Source organism: Actinia tenebrosa, unplaced genomic scaffold, assembly GCF_029948245.1.
Source record: "Actinia tenebrosa isolate PJP-AT-01 unplaced genomic scaffold, QUT_ActTen_1.0 PGA_scaffold0__85_contigs__length_37466705, whole genome shotgun sequence".
In the NCBI taxonomy this organism is placed as follows: domain Eukaryota; kingdom Metazoa; phylum Cnidaria; class Anthozoa; order Actiniaria; family Actiniidae; genus Actinia; species Actinia tenebrosa.
The window spans coordinates 29,144,558-29,161,106 of NW_028292569.1; the positions used below are offsets into that span (position 1 = coordinate 29,144,558).

At 41.3% G+C, this 16,549-nt stretch overlaps 2 protein-coding genes across 4 annotated transcripts; one reads left to right on the top strand and one right to left on the bottom strand.

Moving 5' to 3' along the window:
* The first annotated feature begins 5,047 nt into the window (after positions 1-5,047).
* LOC148914027 (uncharacterized) lies at positions 5,048-11,389 on the top strand. 2 transcript variants are annotated; one of them, XM_089039321.1, is made up of 2 exons: positions 5,048-9,834; positions 10,147-11,389. In XM_089039321.1, exon 1 carries the CDS (start codon positions 5,048-5,050, stop codon positions 5,972-5,974), a length of 927 nt encoding a protein of 308 aa, XP_088895447.1. In that variant the 3' UTR covers positions 5,975-9,834; positions 10,147-11,389. The 2 variants fall into 2 exon arrangements, with proteins under 2 accessions (XP_088895447.1, XP_088895442.1); XM_089039316.1 differs by having other exon boundaries at positions 5,048-9,482; positions 9,682-11,389.
* On the bottom strand, positions 10,094-14,875 carry LOC116306633 (uncharacterized). 2 transcript variants are annotated; one of them, XM_031716711.2, is made up of 3 exons: positions 14,672-14,875; positions 11,707-12,174; positions 10,094-10,415 (listed from the first exon to the last, which is right to left on the bottom strand). In XM_031716711.2, the coding sequence occupies exons 1-3, from the start codon at positions 14,751-14,753 to the stop codon at positions 10,153-10,155; spliced, it is 813 nt and encodes a 270-aa protein (XP_031572571.2). In that variant the 5' UTR covers positions 14,754-14,875; the 3' UTR covers positions 10,094-10,152. The 2 variants fall into 2 exon arrangements, with proteins under 2 accessions (XP_031572571.2, XP_031572572.1); XM_031716712.1 differs by lacking the exon at positions 14,672-14,875 and adding an exon at positions 14,575-14,659.
* Between the last annotated feature and the right edge of the window lie 1,674 nt (positions 14,876-16,549).

A 16,549-nucleotide genomic window follows, 5' to 3' on the forward strand; every position in this document is an offset into this window, starting at 1 on the left:
TAAGTACTTGAGGACGACTTGACTAAGTACTTGAGGTGACTTGATCAGGTACCTCAGTAAGTGCCGCCTGGAAGACCTTTTCGACTTCTCTGTCCTTCTTGAAGTCCTTCCAAGAGGCACCAAAGGTGCCCGCAAGTTCCTTCAAGTCGACATGCTGAGCTACGTGCAAAGCCGCAGAGGCGACTGCCATTAACTTACCGCACTTCAAAGACAACCAGCCGCATGTTATCTTAAGTTCCTGGGCGATAACGTAGTCCTCGCTTATGTCCTTCTGTAGTTGCTCCACGTCGTCTATGGGCAGCGCAAGTCCAAGCAATTTAGTCGCAAGTCGGATAGCGGAGTCTGCGACGGCGTCGGTGGTCTTACTTGCAAGGGCGGCCTCGTACCTCTTATGGAACTTTTTGACTTCCTCTTCTGACAACTTATTAACCTGCTCATGGTTGAGGTCCTTACCTATCATTTCCTTGCACTTCCCAGAAGACACAAGGATGTTAAGTTGTTCCTTAAGGTTACTTTCGTCTAACTGTGTGGGGACTTCTATCAACTGCTCAATATCCATATACATTAGGAATCATAGATTCCAACCGTGTAGGGAAACCTCAAAGAGAAGATCATCTTGGAATGTTGGTGCGTCTTTAAATGCCGCATGTATTCGTGTAACTGTTCCTTGCTTATCTCGCCGCCGTAGTCGCTTAAGATGGTTTCCAGGTCACTCCGGCTCGGAGTATAAAATACGACAAGTGAACCTATGTTTTCCCTGAAGGGCTTAGAGACGCTGGTAAGTTGCTGGGAGAGCAACCAAACGCTGATATTGTCATGTCTGCCGCTGAAAGCGAGCTTCACTAATTCGGAGGTGCGTCTTTTTACGTCGTCACCGCAGGCGATGTCATCCAGTATGAGGAGTGTCTGTGTATCTTTAGGGAATTGCTTGTGCCAGAACTTCAAATGGCTGGATAACTCATTGGGGTCTAAGATATCTACAAAGAAGTCGTCATCTTTCACTCCTATGCCCGTCCAGGTGCGGTTATTCACGTAGGTGGGGCATAATAGCACTATGTAGTCGAAACGGTATCTAAAGGGTCCTAATAGCTGCTCCACGATGAATTGGGTCTTTCCGCAGCCGGTGGGTCCTACGATCAGAGCGTTACAAGGAATATGGTTCGGATCCATTATATATACGATGGACCCAGTGGAAGCAGTGCAAAGAATTGCCACCGACGCAAAAGATAAAAGAGACACCATAGAAATGCAAAGGGAGGAGATAGACCGGTTAAAAGAGCGCGTGCAGGAATTGTATGACGAAATGTGCGGTCTGAAGCGCGCGGAAAGGTTTAGCGCCTTGTTGACAATGGCGGGCTGGGCGAAGGAAAGCGTGCAGGACTTTATGCGGTATCCCATATAAGGCTTAAATAACACTTAGTTATAATGAAGTGCAAGCAATGTGAAAGGGAGTTCAGCAGCAAGCAGCGGTTGCAATATCACGTCGAAAGACGGGTATGCAGTAAGGAAGTAAACAACGTTACCGTTTGCGAGGACTGTGATAAGCAGTTTAGCAGCGCGCAGGCTTTGGAGTACCATCGTAATAAAAGGGTTTGTTTAAAGAATGTATGCGTGCGCTGCGACGAGGACGTTACCGACGCCTGGCACCAACATAGATGCTACGGTAATTACGATCTGCTGGGCGTAGCATGTGAGGAGCACGGTGACGTTGCCGCCCGATGTTGTCCGCAGGAAACCACGAAAGAGTTAACGCAAAGGAAGAAAGAAATAGACGAAACGTTCGCGGAGTTTGACCGCGTCGAAGGCGTAAGGTGGGAAGATAGGGAATATTGGGAGGCCAACTGTGAGCGCTGCGGCTGTCAAAGGAGCGGTCAACATATTTGGCAGTGTTTGTATGAGGGTCAAGGCGGCTTTAAAGAGTACTTAGATCGCTTTGATGCTTGGCATGCCAGTAACGAGATGGCAAGGAAAGCCCGTAGAAGTTAGAAAGGACCTAAAATAGTAAGATAGGGTTTGTGCAAAGAGTCTCAAATCCCATTCTTATTTTTCTTGTTGTTTGTTAAGTATCATCAACATTTAACAAAACAACAAGAATAATAGGAACCCCTTTTAAAGGAGGTTGCAGGATAATGAATAAGAACCCTTTTAAAAGAAGAGCGGATCGTCACTACCTTTTTTCGTTAAGGGATGTAGTAAAGTATGACTTGTGCAAAGAGTCTCAAAATACGACTTTATTTTTCTTGTTGTTTGTTAAGTATCATCAACATTTAACAAATCAAGAAGAATAATAGGAACCCCTTTTAAAGGAGGTTGCGCACTAAGAACAAATAAGGCATAGACCTCTTTTCGTGTCCCAAAAGACGTCGATTCATATTCCTAGGTAGTAAAGTATGACTTGTGCAAAGAGTCTCAAATCCCATTCTTATTTTTCTTGTTGTTTGTTAAGTATCATCAACATTTAACAAAACAACAATAAAAATAAGGACCCCTTTTAAAGGTATATGCTAGCCTACGCAGCCGCATTCTTTGGAGGATTCCTAATCACCCTTTCAATATATGGACTGTATTACGTGCGAACTACCAGCCGATTGCATAATCCCTGAAACCCCCGCAATTCGTGAGGAGAAAAAAATACACCTGCCTTCATTGTGGCAAGGTATTCCCCGAAGGATCCTTTGTGGGGCATTGGTGCTCCGCGGATCCTAAAGCGCAGCGGACTTTAGCAGACGCGCTAGTAAGCTGAGGAACGAAGCTTAGCTATGCAGAGGACTCTCGGGCTCATACTTGACTACGTCAAATACCCACCTGCCATCCTTTTTACCATGACTCATGACATGGGTAACGTCCTGCCCTTCAATGGCGTACCTTATCCTATCGGGCGCCCAAAGGGTGTATGTTCTTTTTTTATTCTTTAAGACCAAGCGCAGGCGGTCCAAGTCTTCAAAGACTACGTAATTCTTTATCTCGTAAATCTCCCCCCCCCCCCCCCCCCACCAAATCGCGCCAGTGCGTTTGTATGAACTTTAACTCGTTAAATTTATCCTTGTTCATATATTCTATGAAATATCTTTAAGTGTGTTGCCAAAGTCTCCGAGGTTTTAAAGACCTTACAACACCACCTGCAGGGAATTCGTAGGTGTTCAGCATACGCAGTGATCTCCCTGCAGATTTCGTCGTAGTCGCTGCTTATGAGCACCTTATAGCCGTTTTCTTTGTACCTCTGTAAGAGTAGTTGCTGATCCTCAGATAACCTGCCATTGCCTTTCGGGGTCTTCAGCTCTATGCAGAATCCACGGTAATGTGTGTGCGCATTCAAGATCATTAAGTCGGGTTGACCGCGTTGATATCCTTTCTGCCAGCACTTTATACGTTTGCCGTCCGAATCCTGCAGTTCACCTAGACCAGGGGCTATGAGCATTTGGGGGTAGAATCTGCGGATGTAATCGACCACTTTCTTATGCAGGTCAAACTCATTTTCTATTTTGAATACTAACTTGTTTGGACCGTCAAAGCGTCGCTCTATTTCATACTTACCTGTCTTCCTTAGCGTAGGAAGAACTTCCTCCAAAACCCAATCCTGGAATGTCTCTGCCGTTGGCATCTTAGAGCTAAATATTAATTGATACAACCCGGATTCGGTTACGTACAGGAAATCTGGGTGTAAGTTGGAAGGGAGGCGATTCACCTCCCTTCTAAGTTCACTAAGCCTTTTCTTATACTTTTCGCGAACGTGCACCTTAATTGCATCCTTAGGGTCTGCGTAACCCAGCGCTAGCGCCACTTCCTTTGCTTTGAAGTATAGTTTATCGCCTTGCACTATGCATTGCAGTTTGGTTTCGTTGTTTTCAAATACGCGAAGCATTGTATATATAGCATATTTTTTATGGCCATCAATAGGCAACGCTCTTTAGCTGATTCATTTCCACGCTCAGTTGCGCGTCTGAGACGACGAAGATGTAGCAGTTTATCTTGTCAGCATCCTGCGCGGAGGCGTTCTTGGTGCGCTTGATCTCCAATGTTATGCCATCCTGCGTATTTACTAGACGTAAACCCTGACCATGTAGGTCTTCGTCGTTGATGGTGCGCATATCAATCCACAGCGCGTACTTATCCTTAAAGAATTCCTCAGGGCTAATTTGGTCGCCAAACTTGCGCTTTGCCTCCCTGTAGACGTCTTCAGGTTTAATTCCCTGGGAGTAGACCTTGTTTGGAACGCCGTTAATAGACGGGGTACGCCCACATACAGCGTCTCACCTGGCTTTGCGCTAGAAGGCGTGAATGTGACCCGATGAAAGGTGCGTTCCGCTTTCAGCCCGCCAACCTGCTTAGGCAATGCGTTGGGATTTAACTTTGAGCTTATCATATATAATGGAAGTAGAAGGAACGGATTTTGACCCCCTTACCGAAGAAGGCCAAGTTGATATTAACGATGAAGAATACGAGTCTTTGCTTCCCGATGACAACGTAGACAAACAAGGCCTCTTCGACAAGCTAACACGCAAATATGGCGTCAGGGCCCGCAATGCTATGCGTTCCTTAAGAGATAAATTCAAGTCTAAGAACCCCCACACGCCCATTCCAGAGTACTTACAAATGGAAACCCTTGGCGTGCGGTCGGACTTAACAGCGGACCTCCTCAAGGACCTAAGAGAGCGATACCCAAACATAAACCTGGCTCCTTTGGACTTCCAAATAGGAGACAAAGGGCAGGCTCAAGTTAGAGAATCGGGTAGGGAAAAATGGCACAACCTGTATCAAAGGAGAAATACCAGCCTGCTTAACAACCAGCTTCCAAAAGGAGTCACAAATGCGCTTGGAACGCCCAACTTGACGATACTAAGCACTTTGACAGAAAAGGAAACAGAAGCTGCTCAAAGGGCCTTCCGTAGAGGTATTTCGAGGCCTGCCACTAAAGATGCCCTCAGATCCGCAATCAGACTGCAAGAGGAGCGCCAGGAAAAACTCAACCAATTAGAGACCGTCGAAGAGGAAAAAAAGCAAACAACTTAAAGAACTTCCAAAAGATAGCGACGCGACTGGAGGCTTAATGAGATACTTAGAGAAAATAAGGACTGAAAGGGAAGCACTTAAGAATGAAATACAGGAAAATAATATAACCATCGATGACCTTACGCGACAACTTGATGACGTAACCAAGAAAGAAGGCGGTCTCGTCAGTCGCTTCGAAGCCGTCCAGGAGGAAAACCAAGCATTGCAGGAGCGTATAGAAGAATTGGAAGACGAATTCATTAAACAAAATGAACTAACTACTAAAAGCCATGCCAACGAAATCGTAGACTTTAGGAATAGACTTTCTAAGGCGTTGGACGAAAAAAGCGACGCAAGGAATAAGTTAAGGGCTGCTTTGAATGAAGCGGCGGGAAAAGACACGGAACTACAGCGCTTAGGACAAGAATTAATGGAGTCTGTTGACAGAGAAAGGCAAGTAATGCTAGACAAGGCAGTGGCGGAGGAACAAATACGGCAACTTCAACAGGCCGTCGAAGACTTGGAGTACGAAATAGATCGACAGCGAGCAATAATCGAAGATCAAACTCACCCTGAAGAAGAAAGGGAAGCAGCCCAAAAGGAAGTAGAAACCCTTCAGGAGAGAGTTGCGGAATTACGGGCGCAAATAGAAGGTAAGGAAAAGGAGCTGGGGCTTACCACCAAGAAAAAGATAAAAAGGGCCCTTTTGAAGTATGGCGTTCCACTGGCATTTGCGGTTGCTATTAGTACCGTAGTAGGAGTAATCCTATCCGCGCTTAAGGCTACAGGCGCGGGCGTAAAGAAATTAGGCAATGGGCTAACGGACTTGGGAAAAAAGATGGCAGCCGGTCTTCCTGGGCTGCTGGGTTCGGTTGTTTCCTTGGCACTTAGGGCCGGCGGCGAACTGTTAAAGTTCGTGGGGAATAACATCTGGATATTAGTCGTCGCTATTGGAGTGGTACTCCTGAAGAAGATTCGGGGATGATCTTATCTGGGTACGTTACTGGTGGCTTATCGTCGTCAGGCGCCCGAGGCGTCCTCGACTGGGGATAAGTAAAGATAGTATTCGCACCGCCTTGATAATGCGGAACTAGCGGTATGGCGGTCATAGTGCTAATGGTCTTATGATTATAAACGACATTCGGGTCCCAAAAGACCCTGTTTATCAAAACATATTGGTCGGTAACCGACGTAGAAATGTCGTAACTAATCTGAAGCTTCGCATACTCGCAACTCGCTATCACGTGGAAGCTTATCGGCGCCGTCGTTTCGGCGGTTTTTACTAATTCCACCGAAAAGTGCGTTAAACGACTGCGGCCGCTACTTACCCCGTAGGGCTGCAGTGGCCGATCGTTCTCGTCGAGGATTCTAAACCCAACATTAGGGGTATGTCTCGTCGATATGCTAATAGTGCATATGATTAACCCTAAACCTCCAACCTTTACCCACAGCCCGGTGTCAACCCATTTATTATCGTCTGTGTAGCTCTTATCCTCCAAAAAATGTAGAAACCAATCTTCCTTTGCGTGTGGGTTCATATATTTAAAGACTAATCACCGTAAGAATGCTAATGGTCTTATGATTATAAATAGTATCCCTTTGATTTTCTATGCTATTTATGCAAACGCTCCCGGTGTCATCTACGCGTATTTGCAGCTTTACCTTCCCATGGCAATCAGCAACCATGTGAAAAGTCCAAACCGATAAATTTTCGGCGCTGGCTGGGTTGGGCTCTACGGAGAAATGCGCAGGCTCCCTGTTGTTTGTCTTATTTCTCATAGGCTGCAGTACGCCATTCTCATCCAGGAACCTAAAGCCGACGTTGGCGTGACTACTCGTGCCAATGCAAATACTACAAAGGATCAATTTCTTTCCTGAGTAATTCAAATTCACGGACATGCCCGTGACATCAACCCAAGAGCTCTGGTTGTATTTTTTCTCGCCTGTGTAAGTCGTATAGACACAATCTACTCCAGCTACGTAGGGGTTGTTCATCGCCATATATAATAACTCAAACCAATGCTTGCAGCTGCTAAGCCGGCTTTTAGTAAGTTGTGGTCATATTCCTCCTCCTTTTTAGGCGCTCGGTATGGCTTTGGTGGGTCTGCGGGCTTTGGCTTAGGTTTTGACTTAGGCGGCAATAAACTTAAGTGTATCTTTTTAGGCTTATCGACAAAGTTGGGAATGCCCTTCGTGGTCTTATGGTTTACGTCGTTTATTCCAGGCTTCATATCAATCGTAGCACTCTTAAGTTGGTTGTTGTATCCTACTACGGAAGCAGTATTTATGGATAAATTACTAGGCATTAACAAGCAATATGGCGCTATTGCATAATCCAGCTTTTGCCTAGCATTTTCTATTGCTAACTTGTAGCGATTTGCACTCTTGTCAATATCACCCTCCAAAATCGAAGTTTCAAATAAAATCAAGGATTCTTCTCGCGAATTCTGTGCGGTGCCACTATCCCCAACTATATTTTTTAGGGTGTTCACTTAAGCTCCAAGGATGGTATACACGTAAGCTTCTATGCTACTGTCCAAGCGTCCACGACCAACCTTGGTTAACCCCTTACCTACTTTGGGTATGAAATTAAGGTATTGCTTGTTATGCTCATCGTTAACCATTTTAATAATCAGCGGATTAGCTCCACCATATTTACCACCCTCATCTTCGAATAAAGGCCCATCCCTCACTACTTTCGTTTCCCCCTTTGGACCTGTTAACATCTACGCCCAATTCTCGAGCTGATAATGGGTTTCGTTGTGCGAAGCCATGGTCCATTTTAAATTTAACGCATGGACTTCCTTATCACTTAGCACATGCCCACCAATACCCCAATAAGCCCAAATGTGCCCCAAACCATTGTTAGCACCAGCAGTACATCGAAAATCCCTCCCTACTACACCAAAATCCACACAAATTTTATTATAAGCTGGAACATTATACCTATTATCTCTCGGATCAAACGCAGCATCTCCCGGCAGCGCAGTAACACCCATTTCATAAAGTATTCTTCGGACGGTAAAGTGAAAGTGAAACATAAATATCGGATCTTTCATCATATTAGCGCTTACCCCACAGCCACTGGTAGCACACCAAACCGCAAAGTTCAACTGCTGCGGCCAATAACGCATGTTGGGGCCGGTCGTCCATTCGTGGGCTTCTTTCGCCGTCTTATGAACAATGGGGACTTCTTTAAAGATATCTCGCACCTTTAGCTCAAATGAATAGTCTTTAGAAACTCGCGCGTTCAACGTTAAGTCCATGTTTAAACGCTCGTCAAATGAAACCGCTGGCACTGGATAAGTGCTCGTGGTGGGTAAAAGCTCCTTCGACCAACCGGGCTTAGCCGTTGAATGCTTTACAGGTTGCTTAGGTACGTGTGTAATAGTTAATTGCTGCACCTGATTACCTACTTGCTCCAGCTTCGAATGTTCCAAGTCTGCATTGCTGTACATTCTGGAGCCTTTAAAGTAAATCCCATCAGGTCTCCTTTCAAACTTACTGGCGTCTGCATGTGGAAATAACTTCCTAAATGCTCTCCAGTTGGCATAATCACGGTTGTCGTGATGTGGCTGCTCCTCAATATCATTTCCAAAAGCGTCGTACATTAGTATATAATGGATGTTATACCATCAGCACCTCCACTTTATCCTGAACTTCCTAAGGATGCTGAAAACTTCAGGCTCAATAAAGCAAATTTAATCCTGGCTTACTTGGAAGGGCAGACAAAACACTACGAAAAAGTTAGGAAGAAATACGTCAGAGCCCGGAGTACGCTACATAAGATTGCGATAACTTCCGGGTCCATATCTGTTGTGTTAACAGGCACCGGCGTTGCTACCTCACTCACCGGACCTGGAATAGTCGTTGGCGTTCCCCTGGCCAGCGTTGGAGCCGTCTGCGGCATTGTTTCCGCTGTTACGACAGGCATTATGAAACAGTTGTCAAGCAAAATATCAAAACACGACACGACAATAGCTCTGTCAAGGGCTAAAGTAAATACGATCACCGATCTTGTCTCAAAGGCTTTGCGTGACAGAAAGATAGACGACGTAGAATTCTCGCTTATCTTAGCCGAAGAGGAAAAGTACGAGAAATTAAAGTCGGACATAAGGAATAAAAAAACAGTCGTAAAAGATCTTTCCGAGGAATCTCGCAAAAAGATCTACCAGGAGGCAAAAGAAGAGCTTCAAAGAAAGCTTGCTCAGTAAACATCTGCTTTGAAAAGAGCGTGACGGGATTTCGTTTACATATCGAACGACAGTCTGGAAATTACGCGTAATCTTATGCCATAAGATTTATGCTAATTACTCATCTTATGCCATAAGATTCACTATCTTCTTGGAATCCATCCCAAGAGGGGGTGGTTGGGGTCGATTTCGTGAAATACTTCGTAGATTACGTCAGGGTAATAAGGAATATCCTTATCCAGCCGACAAAACATCCACTCGGCTTTTGTCATATCAGAAACCTCAGGAATAGACTTACCGGTAATTTCAGACAAAAGATAGGGAATAGCTTTGTAATATTTCCCTAGTTTTAATTTTTTCAATGTCTTCCTTAAGCTTTGCGGGGTTGGCTCTTCTAAGTGGTCTATGATTTTCTTCTTTACTTCATCGTCTAAATATACCGGATGTAAACCTTGGATATGACTCATCCAGTCCCTAAAGTATTTTATTCTCTCATAAGGTGTTTTCGTACGACCTCCATTGGCGTAATACTGCTCTCTGGTAGCATTTGGTACGGCATTACGAATATTCTTACCACACTCGTAACACTGTGCTGACGTGTCGTCTTCTATTTGCATTTTTTTACCACAACACCAGAAACCCCGAGGCTTGGGTATGTTAACTTTGAATCTTAGGCAAATCACACAGAAGTCATTGGTGAACTTTTTACATTCATGCATCGTATATCCAACAACTATTTTAACCTCCGTTTACGATTCCCATCGTTTCGACAACTAGCAGCAGTAAGGGCTTATCGCGCGGGTAATACCCGACTCGGACGCGTTCGGAATAACGCGGGTAAAACCTGTGAATATACGACATCGATCGCGAGTCCCCCTTACTACTGCTGTGTGAGAAAAGACAAGTGCAAGTCTGTATCAATTTGTATCTATTTACGCTCCTTACATATCCCTTCATACCACAGATAAACTTATTGTATTGCGTCAAAGTACACAAATCCCTTCCGTTCTACGATGGCATTTGGTGTCATTTTGGCAGATCCTGAATTCAGTTCGCATATTTTTGGACTTATCTCTTTTCCATACTCAAAGTTGAATGACATGCACTGTGAAGTTCGCTGACAACGAAGAGCACACTCGATAGAAGATCTTGCTTTGGTTGTCATGAGAACGCTGCCCTTCAAAGAACGGTCTACGTAGGTAATTTCGCTCCTGAATAAATCCGCATTTGGTCCTGTAAGTGTTAAAAATATAGTATATATAAATCATAAGTTAAATGTATTTATCTGTGAGAATTTAATTTAATTCCCAGCTTGTTTTATGATAGGCATGTCGGGGAAGTGAAGAAAATAATAATTAAAAATTCAAGTTAAAAATCAAAATCCGTATCAAGAGAAAAGCCCAAAGACCGTTCAACATCGAGCTATTCATTTGTTTGCCATTAATGGTAGAGAAACACCTACCAGTGACTGGGAAAATGTCCACGTTCCCACCAACATTCTTAACATTAATCTGAATTGGTATGTGAGCCCCTGATTGATTTGATTTGATTTGAACATTTGGTTGACTAGGAAACCTTAAGTTTTCTTATTCATAAGTATTTGAAATTAATGATCGCAATGTTTTCAATCGGCATTAATCATATAGCCCACAACACATGATATAAAAAGTGTCTAATGGACCTCCTCGGCTCTGGAGCGCTCGAGAGTAATGTTGTCCCATTTCATACCAACCTTGAGAATAATATTTTTTTGTTCGAGCTGTTTCCATATTCATGTGTCCTCTCATGTGCAACCGAGCGCAAGCCTTAAACACAGAAATGATACTCTAGGGAATGACACGTGGTCTGAATGGGACAGCATTACGTCAGAGCCTAGGAGGTCTATTGCGCGAGATCGATGTTATTATCCCCTTGCAGTATTTGTGCTACTCTAATATACATTTTTAGCTTGGGCGTAATGTTATGCCCATTTCAGACCACGTGTAATTCCCTTAAGTTTCATTTTTGTTTATTTGGATGCAAATGAAACAAAGAATCGTATTCCAAAAAGAATGACACTTAGTCTGACATGGGTAAATAAAAAAATTTAAAAAAAGCCCAAACTATAGAGGACTATTGGCATAAAAATGAGGTATTTAAATACATTGGTTAAAATTTGTTACTAAATAATATAATCAGTAGTAAACCATAGTTAGCTTTCTCTTCAATCTCTGATGATGTATTAATACGATATAAATCCTAAGGAAAACCCGTGCTAAGGCGGGACAAGTCTTTGTGTGACCAAATATAAAAGAATTCGCCCAAAATTCTGAAAAAACAAGGTAGTGTAATTTGATGGGTTATAGAAATGAAATCTAAGGTCGGGAGAGCCGTCAATAGAAAATATATTCCGTTTCCATGGCAACCCTCTATTTTGTGTTGCGTTTCGGAGAACACGCTCGACCAGTCAGAGACAGAGAGAGAGAGAGAGCCGGGCACATTTTATTACAAATTTTAAAAAAAATTAGAATTTCATGTTACCAACCTTCCTTGCATGGAGTCTCTGGTTTCCTTATTTGGAACCTACAGTAGACTGTAGAAATATCAATACTTTTGTTTGCTGTCCATATCCAAGCAGCTCCGTCTGCTATGTCAAAAACTGGTCCTCTTGGCATAGACAAGCTACCATTGTGGTGCGAATTGATGGAATGCATAGTAGCATGGTCCCAGGAACTATCATCAAAACCTGCCACATTCCATCCCTGTTCGGCAACAGCTGAACAGCGCCACGACGAGTTGGTAATTAGACCATTGCTGAATGATCCAAGAATGCCGCCATTTTTAGTAGCACCAATACGACAGCGTAGTCCTATGACGTTTGAATTTGGTGGTATGACGTATTTGGTGACTGTTCCATAGCCTTGGCTTTCCAGACCAATTTGCTGTCCATCCACGAAGACCCTTAATGTATTGTCACATGTGATATTTGCTGTGATGTTCTTCAGAGATGAACCTGCAAAAGAAGCATGCAAATCAGTGATCGTGAATGATATATTTAAATCTAAGCTTAGCTCTACAAAGGTTGCTGATAACCAATCATTGAGGAGAATAAGGCTATTGAGCTCGAACATAACTAGTGGGACTGTATTTGCCATAGTTTCTTTTCTTCAAGGCCAGTACCTAAATGAGACCAAGAGGCAACGGAGCTAGACAGTCTAGGGTATATACTACTGGTTATTTTGCACAGTCGTGCGAGAATGAAGTATGACCAGCGCGTTATCTTTTCTTTTTTGACAAGGATTGAGGATAGGGGTAGATCAAAAAAACGAAGAAGCCCAAAAGTACGTTGCGCTGTAATCTGCTTGAAGATATGTATCATATTTTCTTTCTTTTCTCTAGTTACTAAAATTAGCTTTTATCTGGAGAAAAATTTGACATCTCGTAACCATTAAAGGTTCGACCAAAGCACGTATTTTTGCACAAAGACCGGTGGTACTTTACGCAAACGCATTAGACCAACAGATAACTGACTGATCAAACCAAACAATCACAACAAAGTGGACGCTAAACGTAAACCTAAGTAAATAAATGTTAATTAATATGAGCGCGCCTACCGGAAAAACAAAAGCGAAAAAAAGAAATTTTCTTTGAAGTCTCAGAATATGACTTACGAAAGATTAAGTTTTGATAAAGAAAAAATAATAAAGACTAGTTTTTATTTCCAAGAGATTCTTTTTTAACAAAGAAAAAATAACAATGAGTTTGCAAAAGATGAATTTTCAGAATCCCTCTGGAAAACTAGGTAGCTTAAGCAGGGTGGCCTTTGAAATCTTTAACTTCCAAGAGATTATATTTCAACAAAGAAAATATAACAATGAGTTTGCAAAAGGTGTATTTTCAGAATCCCTGGAAAAACTAGGTAGCTTAAGCAGGGTGGCCTTTGAAATCTTTAACTTAAAGAAAATATAATGACTTCAAAAGGTGAATTTTCAGAATCACTCGAGAAAAGAAGGTCTAAGCAACATGACCTTGGGTGGACTGATAAAGGCGGGAATGAGAAGGTCTTACGAAGTTTATTCCAACTGGAAAAACTCTTCCTTAATGAGGAGGAATCCTTGAAAGACAATTGGATGACGGAAGATCATTTTCTAGAAATTAATATCTTAAGGAATCTAGTTGGAGAAATCAAAACAATAATAAGAGGATGCTGTAAAAATGAACCTCAGTAAATGCACCTAATTAATGAGAGAAGTAGCGTGGCAGTGTTGACGGAAATAATTGATATTTATTCCTTGATAAATTGGTAGCAATATATATCATTCATTAGAAGGAGAGGACATCACAAAAAAGAATAAATATTGTGACTCTACTTATTGTTCTTTTTGTCTTCTTCAGCAACAAAACTTTGGATAATTAGATCTAACTGGTGTCCCTCCATAGATCATAGGTTAAAATATATAGGGTTGTGCTCATGCATTGAATGATTTATGACTATTTTTTAAATTCTTTATGTATATCTGATTAATATTATTCTATATATAATGCGCGCGCTGCTCATGCCGGTTTGAATATCTATCAATGCGCTTTTATATCACATACATCTCCTAAAAGATTCACACTAACAGAAACTAGCTGGGTGTCATGAAAAAGCCTAGTCCATTTATTCTGCTAGCTTCCATATTGCTATATAATTATCTCTTTTTCAATCGTTTTGTACAAAACCTCAATTTTCTTGTTGCTTTTGACAATGACGACAATTTATTATTTTGCACCTTAACAATTCATACAGTACGATAATATGCAATAATATTTTTTCTTTTACTAAGGTGCGAGCTAACTGAAATTAACCTGTACGAGCCGTACTAAGCCAGACACTGTTGCTTTTTATCATCTTTCCATTTGCTTTTCCTAGCTTGAGTTTTCCTGTCTTCATTTGACTTAACGACCCTTAACAGTGTTTGTACTGTTACATCGGTATGACAAACTTAATGACAAGAAACCTAGCTAAGAGAAGTACAGATGGAAACAGCTAAATTACTTTTGTTAGAGACGTAGGCTTGGCAGAATAGGATATAATAGAAGTGTGTGGATTTAGGAACTCATGGTTTAAAAAAAGAGTACAATAAATGCATACATACAATTAATAAAAACAAAAGATCATTTCTTGCGTACTTGTAAAAGTTAGTTATGCTTTTTATCACTACATAAAATAATTTTTGAGATTTGTTTCGACTGAAAACTCATTTCATTTAAAAAAATAAGATTTCATTTGATTCCTTTTGTATTCGATATTCATTACAACTAGTATTTCTCTCCTCAACATCTAAGAAGTTCGTTTATGACTTCGTATTCCAACTACTTGCATATTATGGGGTATTATGAGAGACTTATGGGCTGGGGTTTTTCTACCTACAATTCGCGTCGATCGAAGACGTCATTTTTTTTCAGTCATCCCTCCAATTCGACGCAGCTTCTATTACAAGAACGAAAAATTGTTCCAAAAGACTTACTTGGCTTCGCACAATAGTTAGCTTTCGAGACAAGACTCTGCATAAGTACACCACAGACCAAAAATCCCAAATTCCACAGCATTCTCAAGTTCAAATATTTAAACCTTGCTTCAAGTTATGACATAAGCTCTGATGGGAAAGCAAACTCAATGACTTGCCAGGGCGCCTCGTATCTTCGCTATAAATATCCCTCAATATAATGTATTCATGATAAATAGCTTTGCTTGCTCAGTAAGGGGTTCTTTACAGACAGTCTATTGAGAGTAGGACGTTAGATCAGTGTTTGAGATAGCGTCTCTTAAATCAAATCTTAAATCCTTATCTGTTCACTTCGGTTCTTTCCATTATCAATCATAACGAATCTTTTAGTCGAAACTTAATTGACATCTTATATTTTAGTGCACTCGACTTTTAATTTTCTTTCAAAAATAAAATGAAATAAAAATAATGAACCAAAAAATAAGAGAAAAGTCTTCATCAACGTTTTTTTAAAAGTTTTTTTAAAAAAAAGTTCTGTTATTGGCCCAATTTCTTTTCAGTTTAAACTAGACTCATATATGAAATTTTAAGAGTTGATAATTGATAAATATTTAAACTTGTAAGTAAATAAACTATTATTGCAAATAGCCGTGTTGTTTCCTTAGTATAAGACTGATTAGTATTTTGCAATCAAATCCTAAATCATTATTAGTGTTTCTTAAATTTGCATTTCTCTCTCTCGTTCGTGATTTCTGCGAACTCGTTTTTTTTGTTTTTTGTTTTTTTTGTTTTTTGTTTTTTGTTTCATGACACATGTGTAAGAAACATAAAGGTTCTTTTTTTTTATTCAAGTTTTATCATAGTTTTATAACAGAGCAACGTATAGTATCGTAATAGATCCCTTGAACTAATTCCCAATCTGGATGACAAAACAAAAATAATTCTCTCCTCTTGAGGATTGAATTCTTTTTTGATGTATATATTTCTCATTATTTCGGACCCCCGGATAGGGATTGAGTGCAAGGAGAAAAAAAGGCGGGGGCTGCCGTACAGTAGACACCCTTAGATTACAACTAATTAGAGCGTGCACTAGGTAAAGAATACGGAGGAACGCCACTCATGCAACACAGTCATTCATTTGATGCACTCCATCAAGAAAACAACACGTTGGGAAATTTTTTGATTCATAACCATAGGTCTAAATCTCTTTCCTTCGTAATTATCATTGTAAATGCCAAAACGACGGATGTACACGGATATGAACGTCCAATCATTTTTTTACTGTCACCATACGCGAAATGGTTTGCCTGGACACTTCACAACATTTAAAATTGCATACATTTTCTTCAACGTTTCGCTCATTTTTTCCATTCCTTCCTTTTCGCGCTTTTTCCGTTCTCTTACTTTTCCATCATTCGCTGTGAAGTGCGTCTCTAGTCGCTCGAGATGTCAAGATTTTGATGTCAGAAAATAAGGATTTGATAAGACGGTGTTAATCGGCTTTCCCTCAATCGCAATATCCTCTTGCTTAATACTTCCATTTAAGATTTGATCGACTCCAAGGTAGTTGGAAAACCGATTTCCCTTCTTTTCATTAAATCGAACTAATAGGTTATTTGCAGCCTTGACGTACCATATGGAGGGGATGGCGTCACATTATAAACCATGTTGAGGTGTACTGAATATAATCTGAAAAACTGACTCGAACGATATCATTATCGTAATTGAGAACTTGCTTACAGGACCAATAGAGGTTTTGCACCATCACGTGCTCACGCCCATAATAACGCTTTGGCTGCCTGCGGTTGGATGGCAGAACAACGAAATTCCCTTTCTCTTGGGAATTGAATTCTTTCTTATGTAAAACGACTGCATTGTTCCTGCCATTTAACATGGTTG

Bases quoted from the DNA above. Each gene is read 5' to 3' on its own strand.
- LOC148914027 (XM_089039321.1), top strand. From the start codon at position 5,048: ATGAGATACTTAGAGAAAATAAGGACTGAAAGGGAAGCACTTAAGAAT.
- LOC116306633 (XM_031716711.2), bottom strand. From the start codon at position 14,753: ATGCTGTGGAATTTGGGATTTTTGGTCTGTGGTGTACTTATGCAGAGT. The intron at 12,175-14,671 runs GTAAGTCTTTTG...CTTCTTTTGCAG, and splicing joins TAACTATTGTGCGAAGCCAA to GTTCATCTCTGAAGAACATC. The intron at 10,416-11,706 runs GTTGGTAACATG...TAACACTTACAG, and splicing joins AGAGACTCCATGCAAGGAAG to GACCAAATGCGGATTTATTC.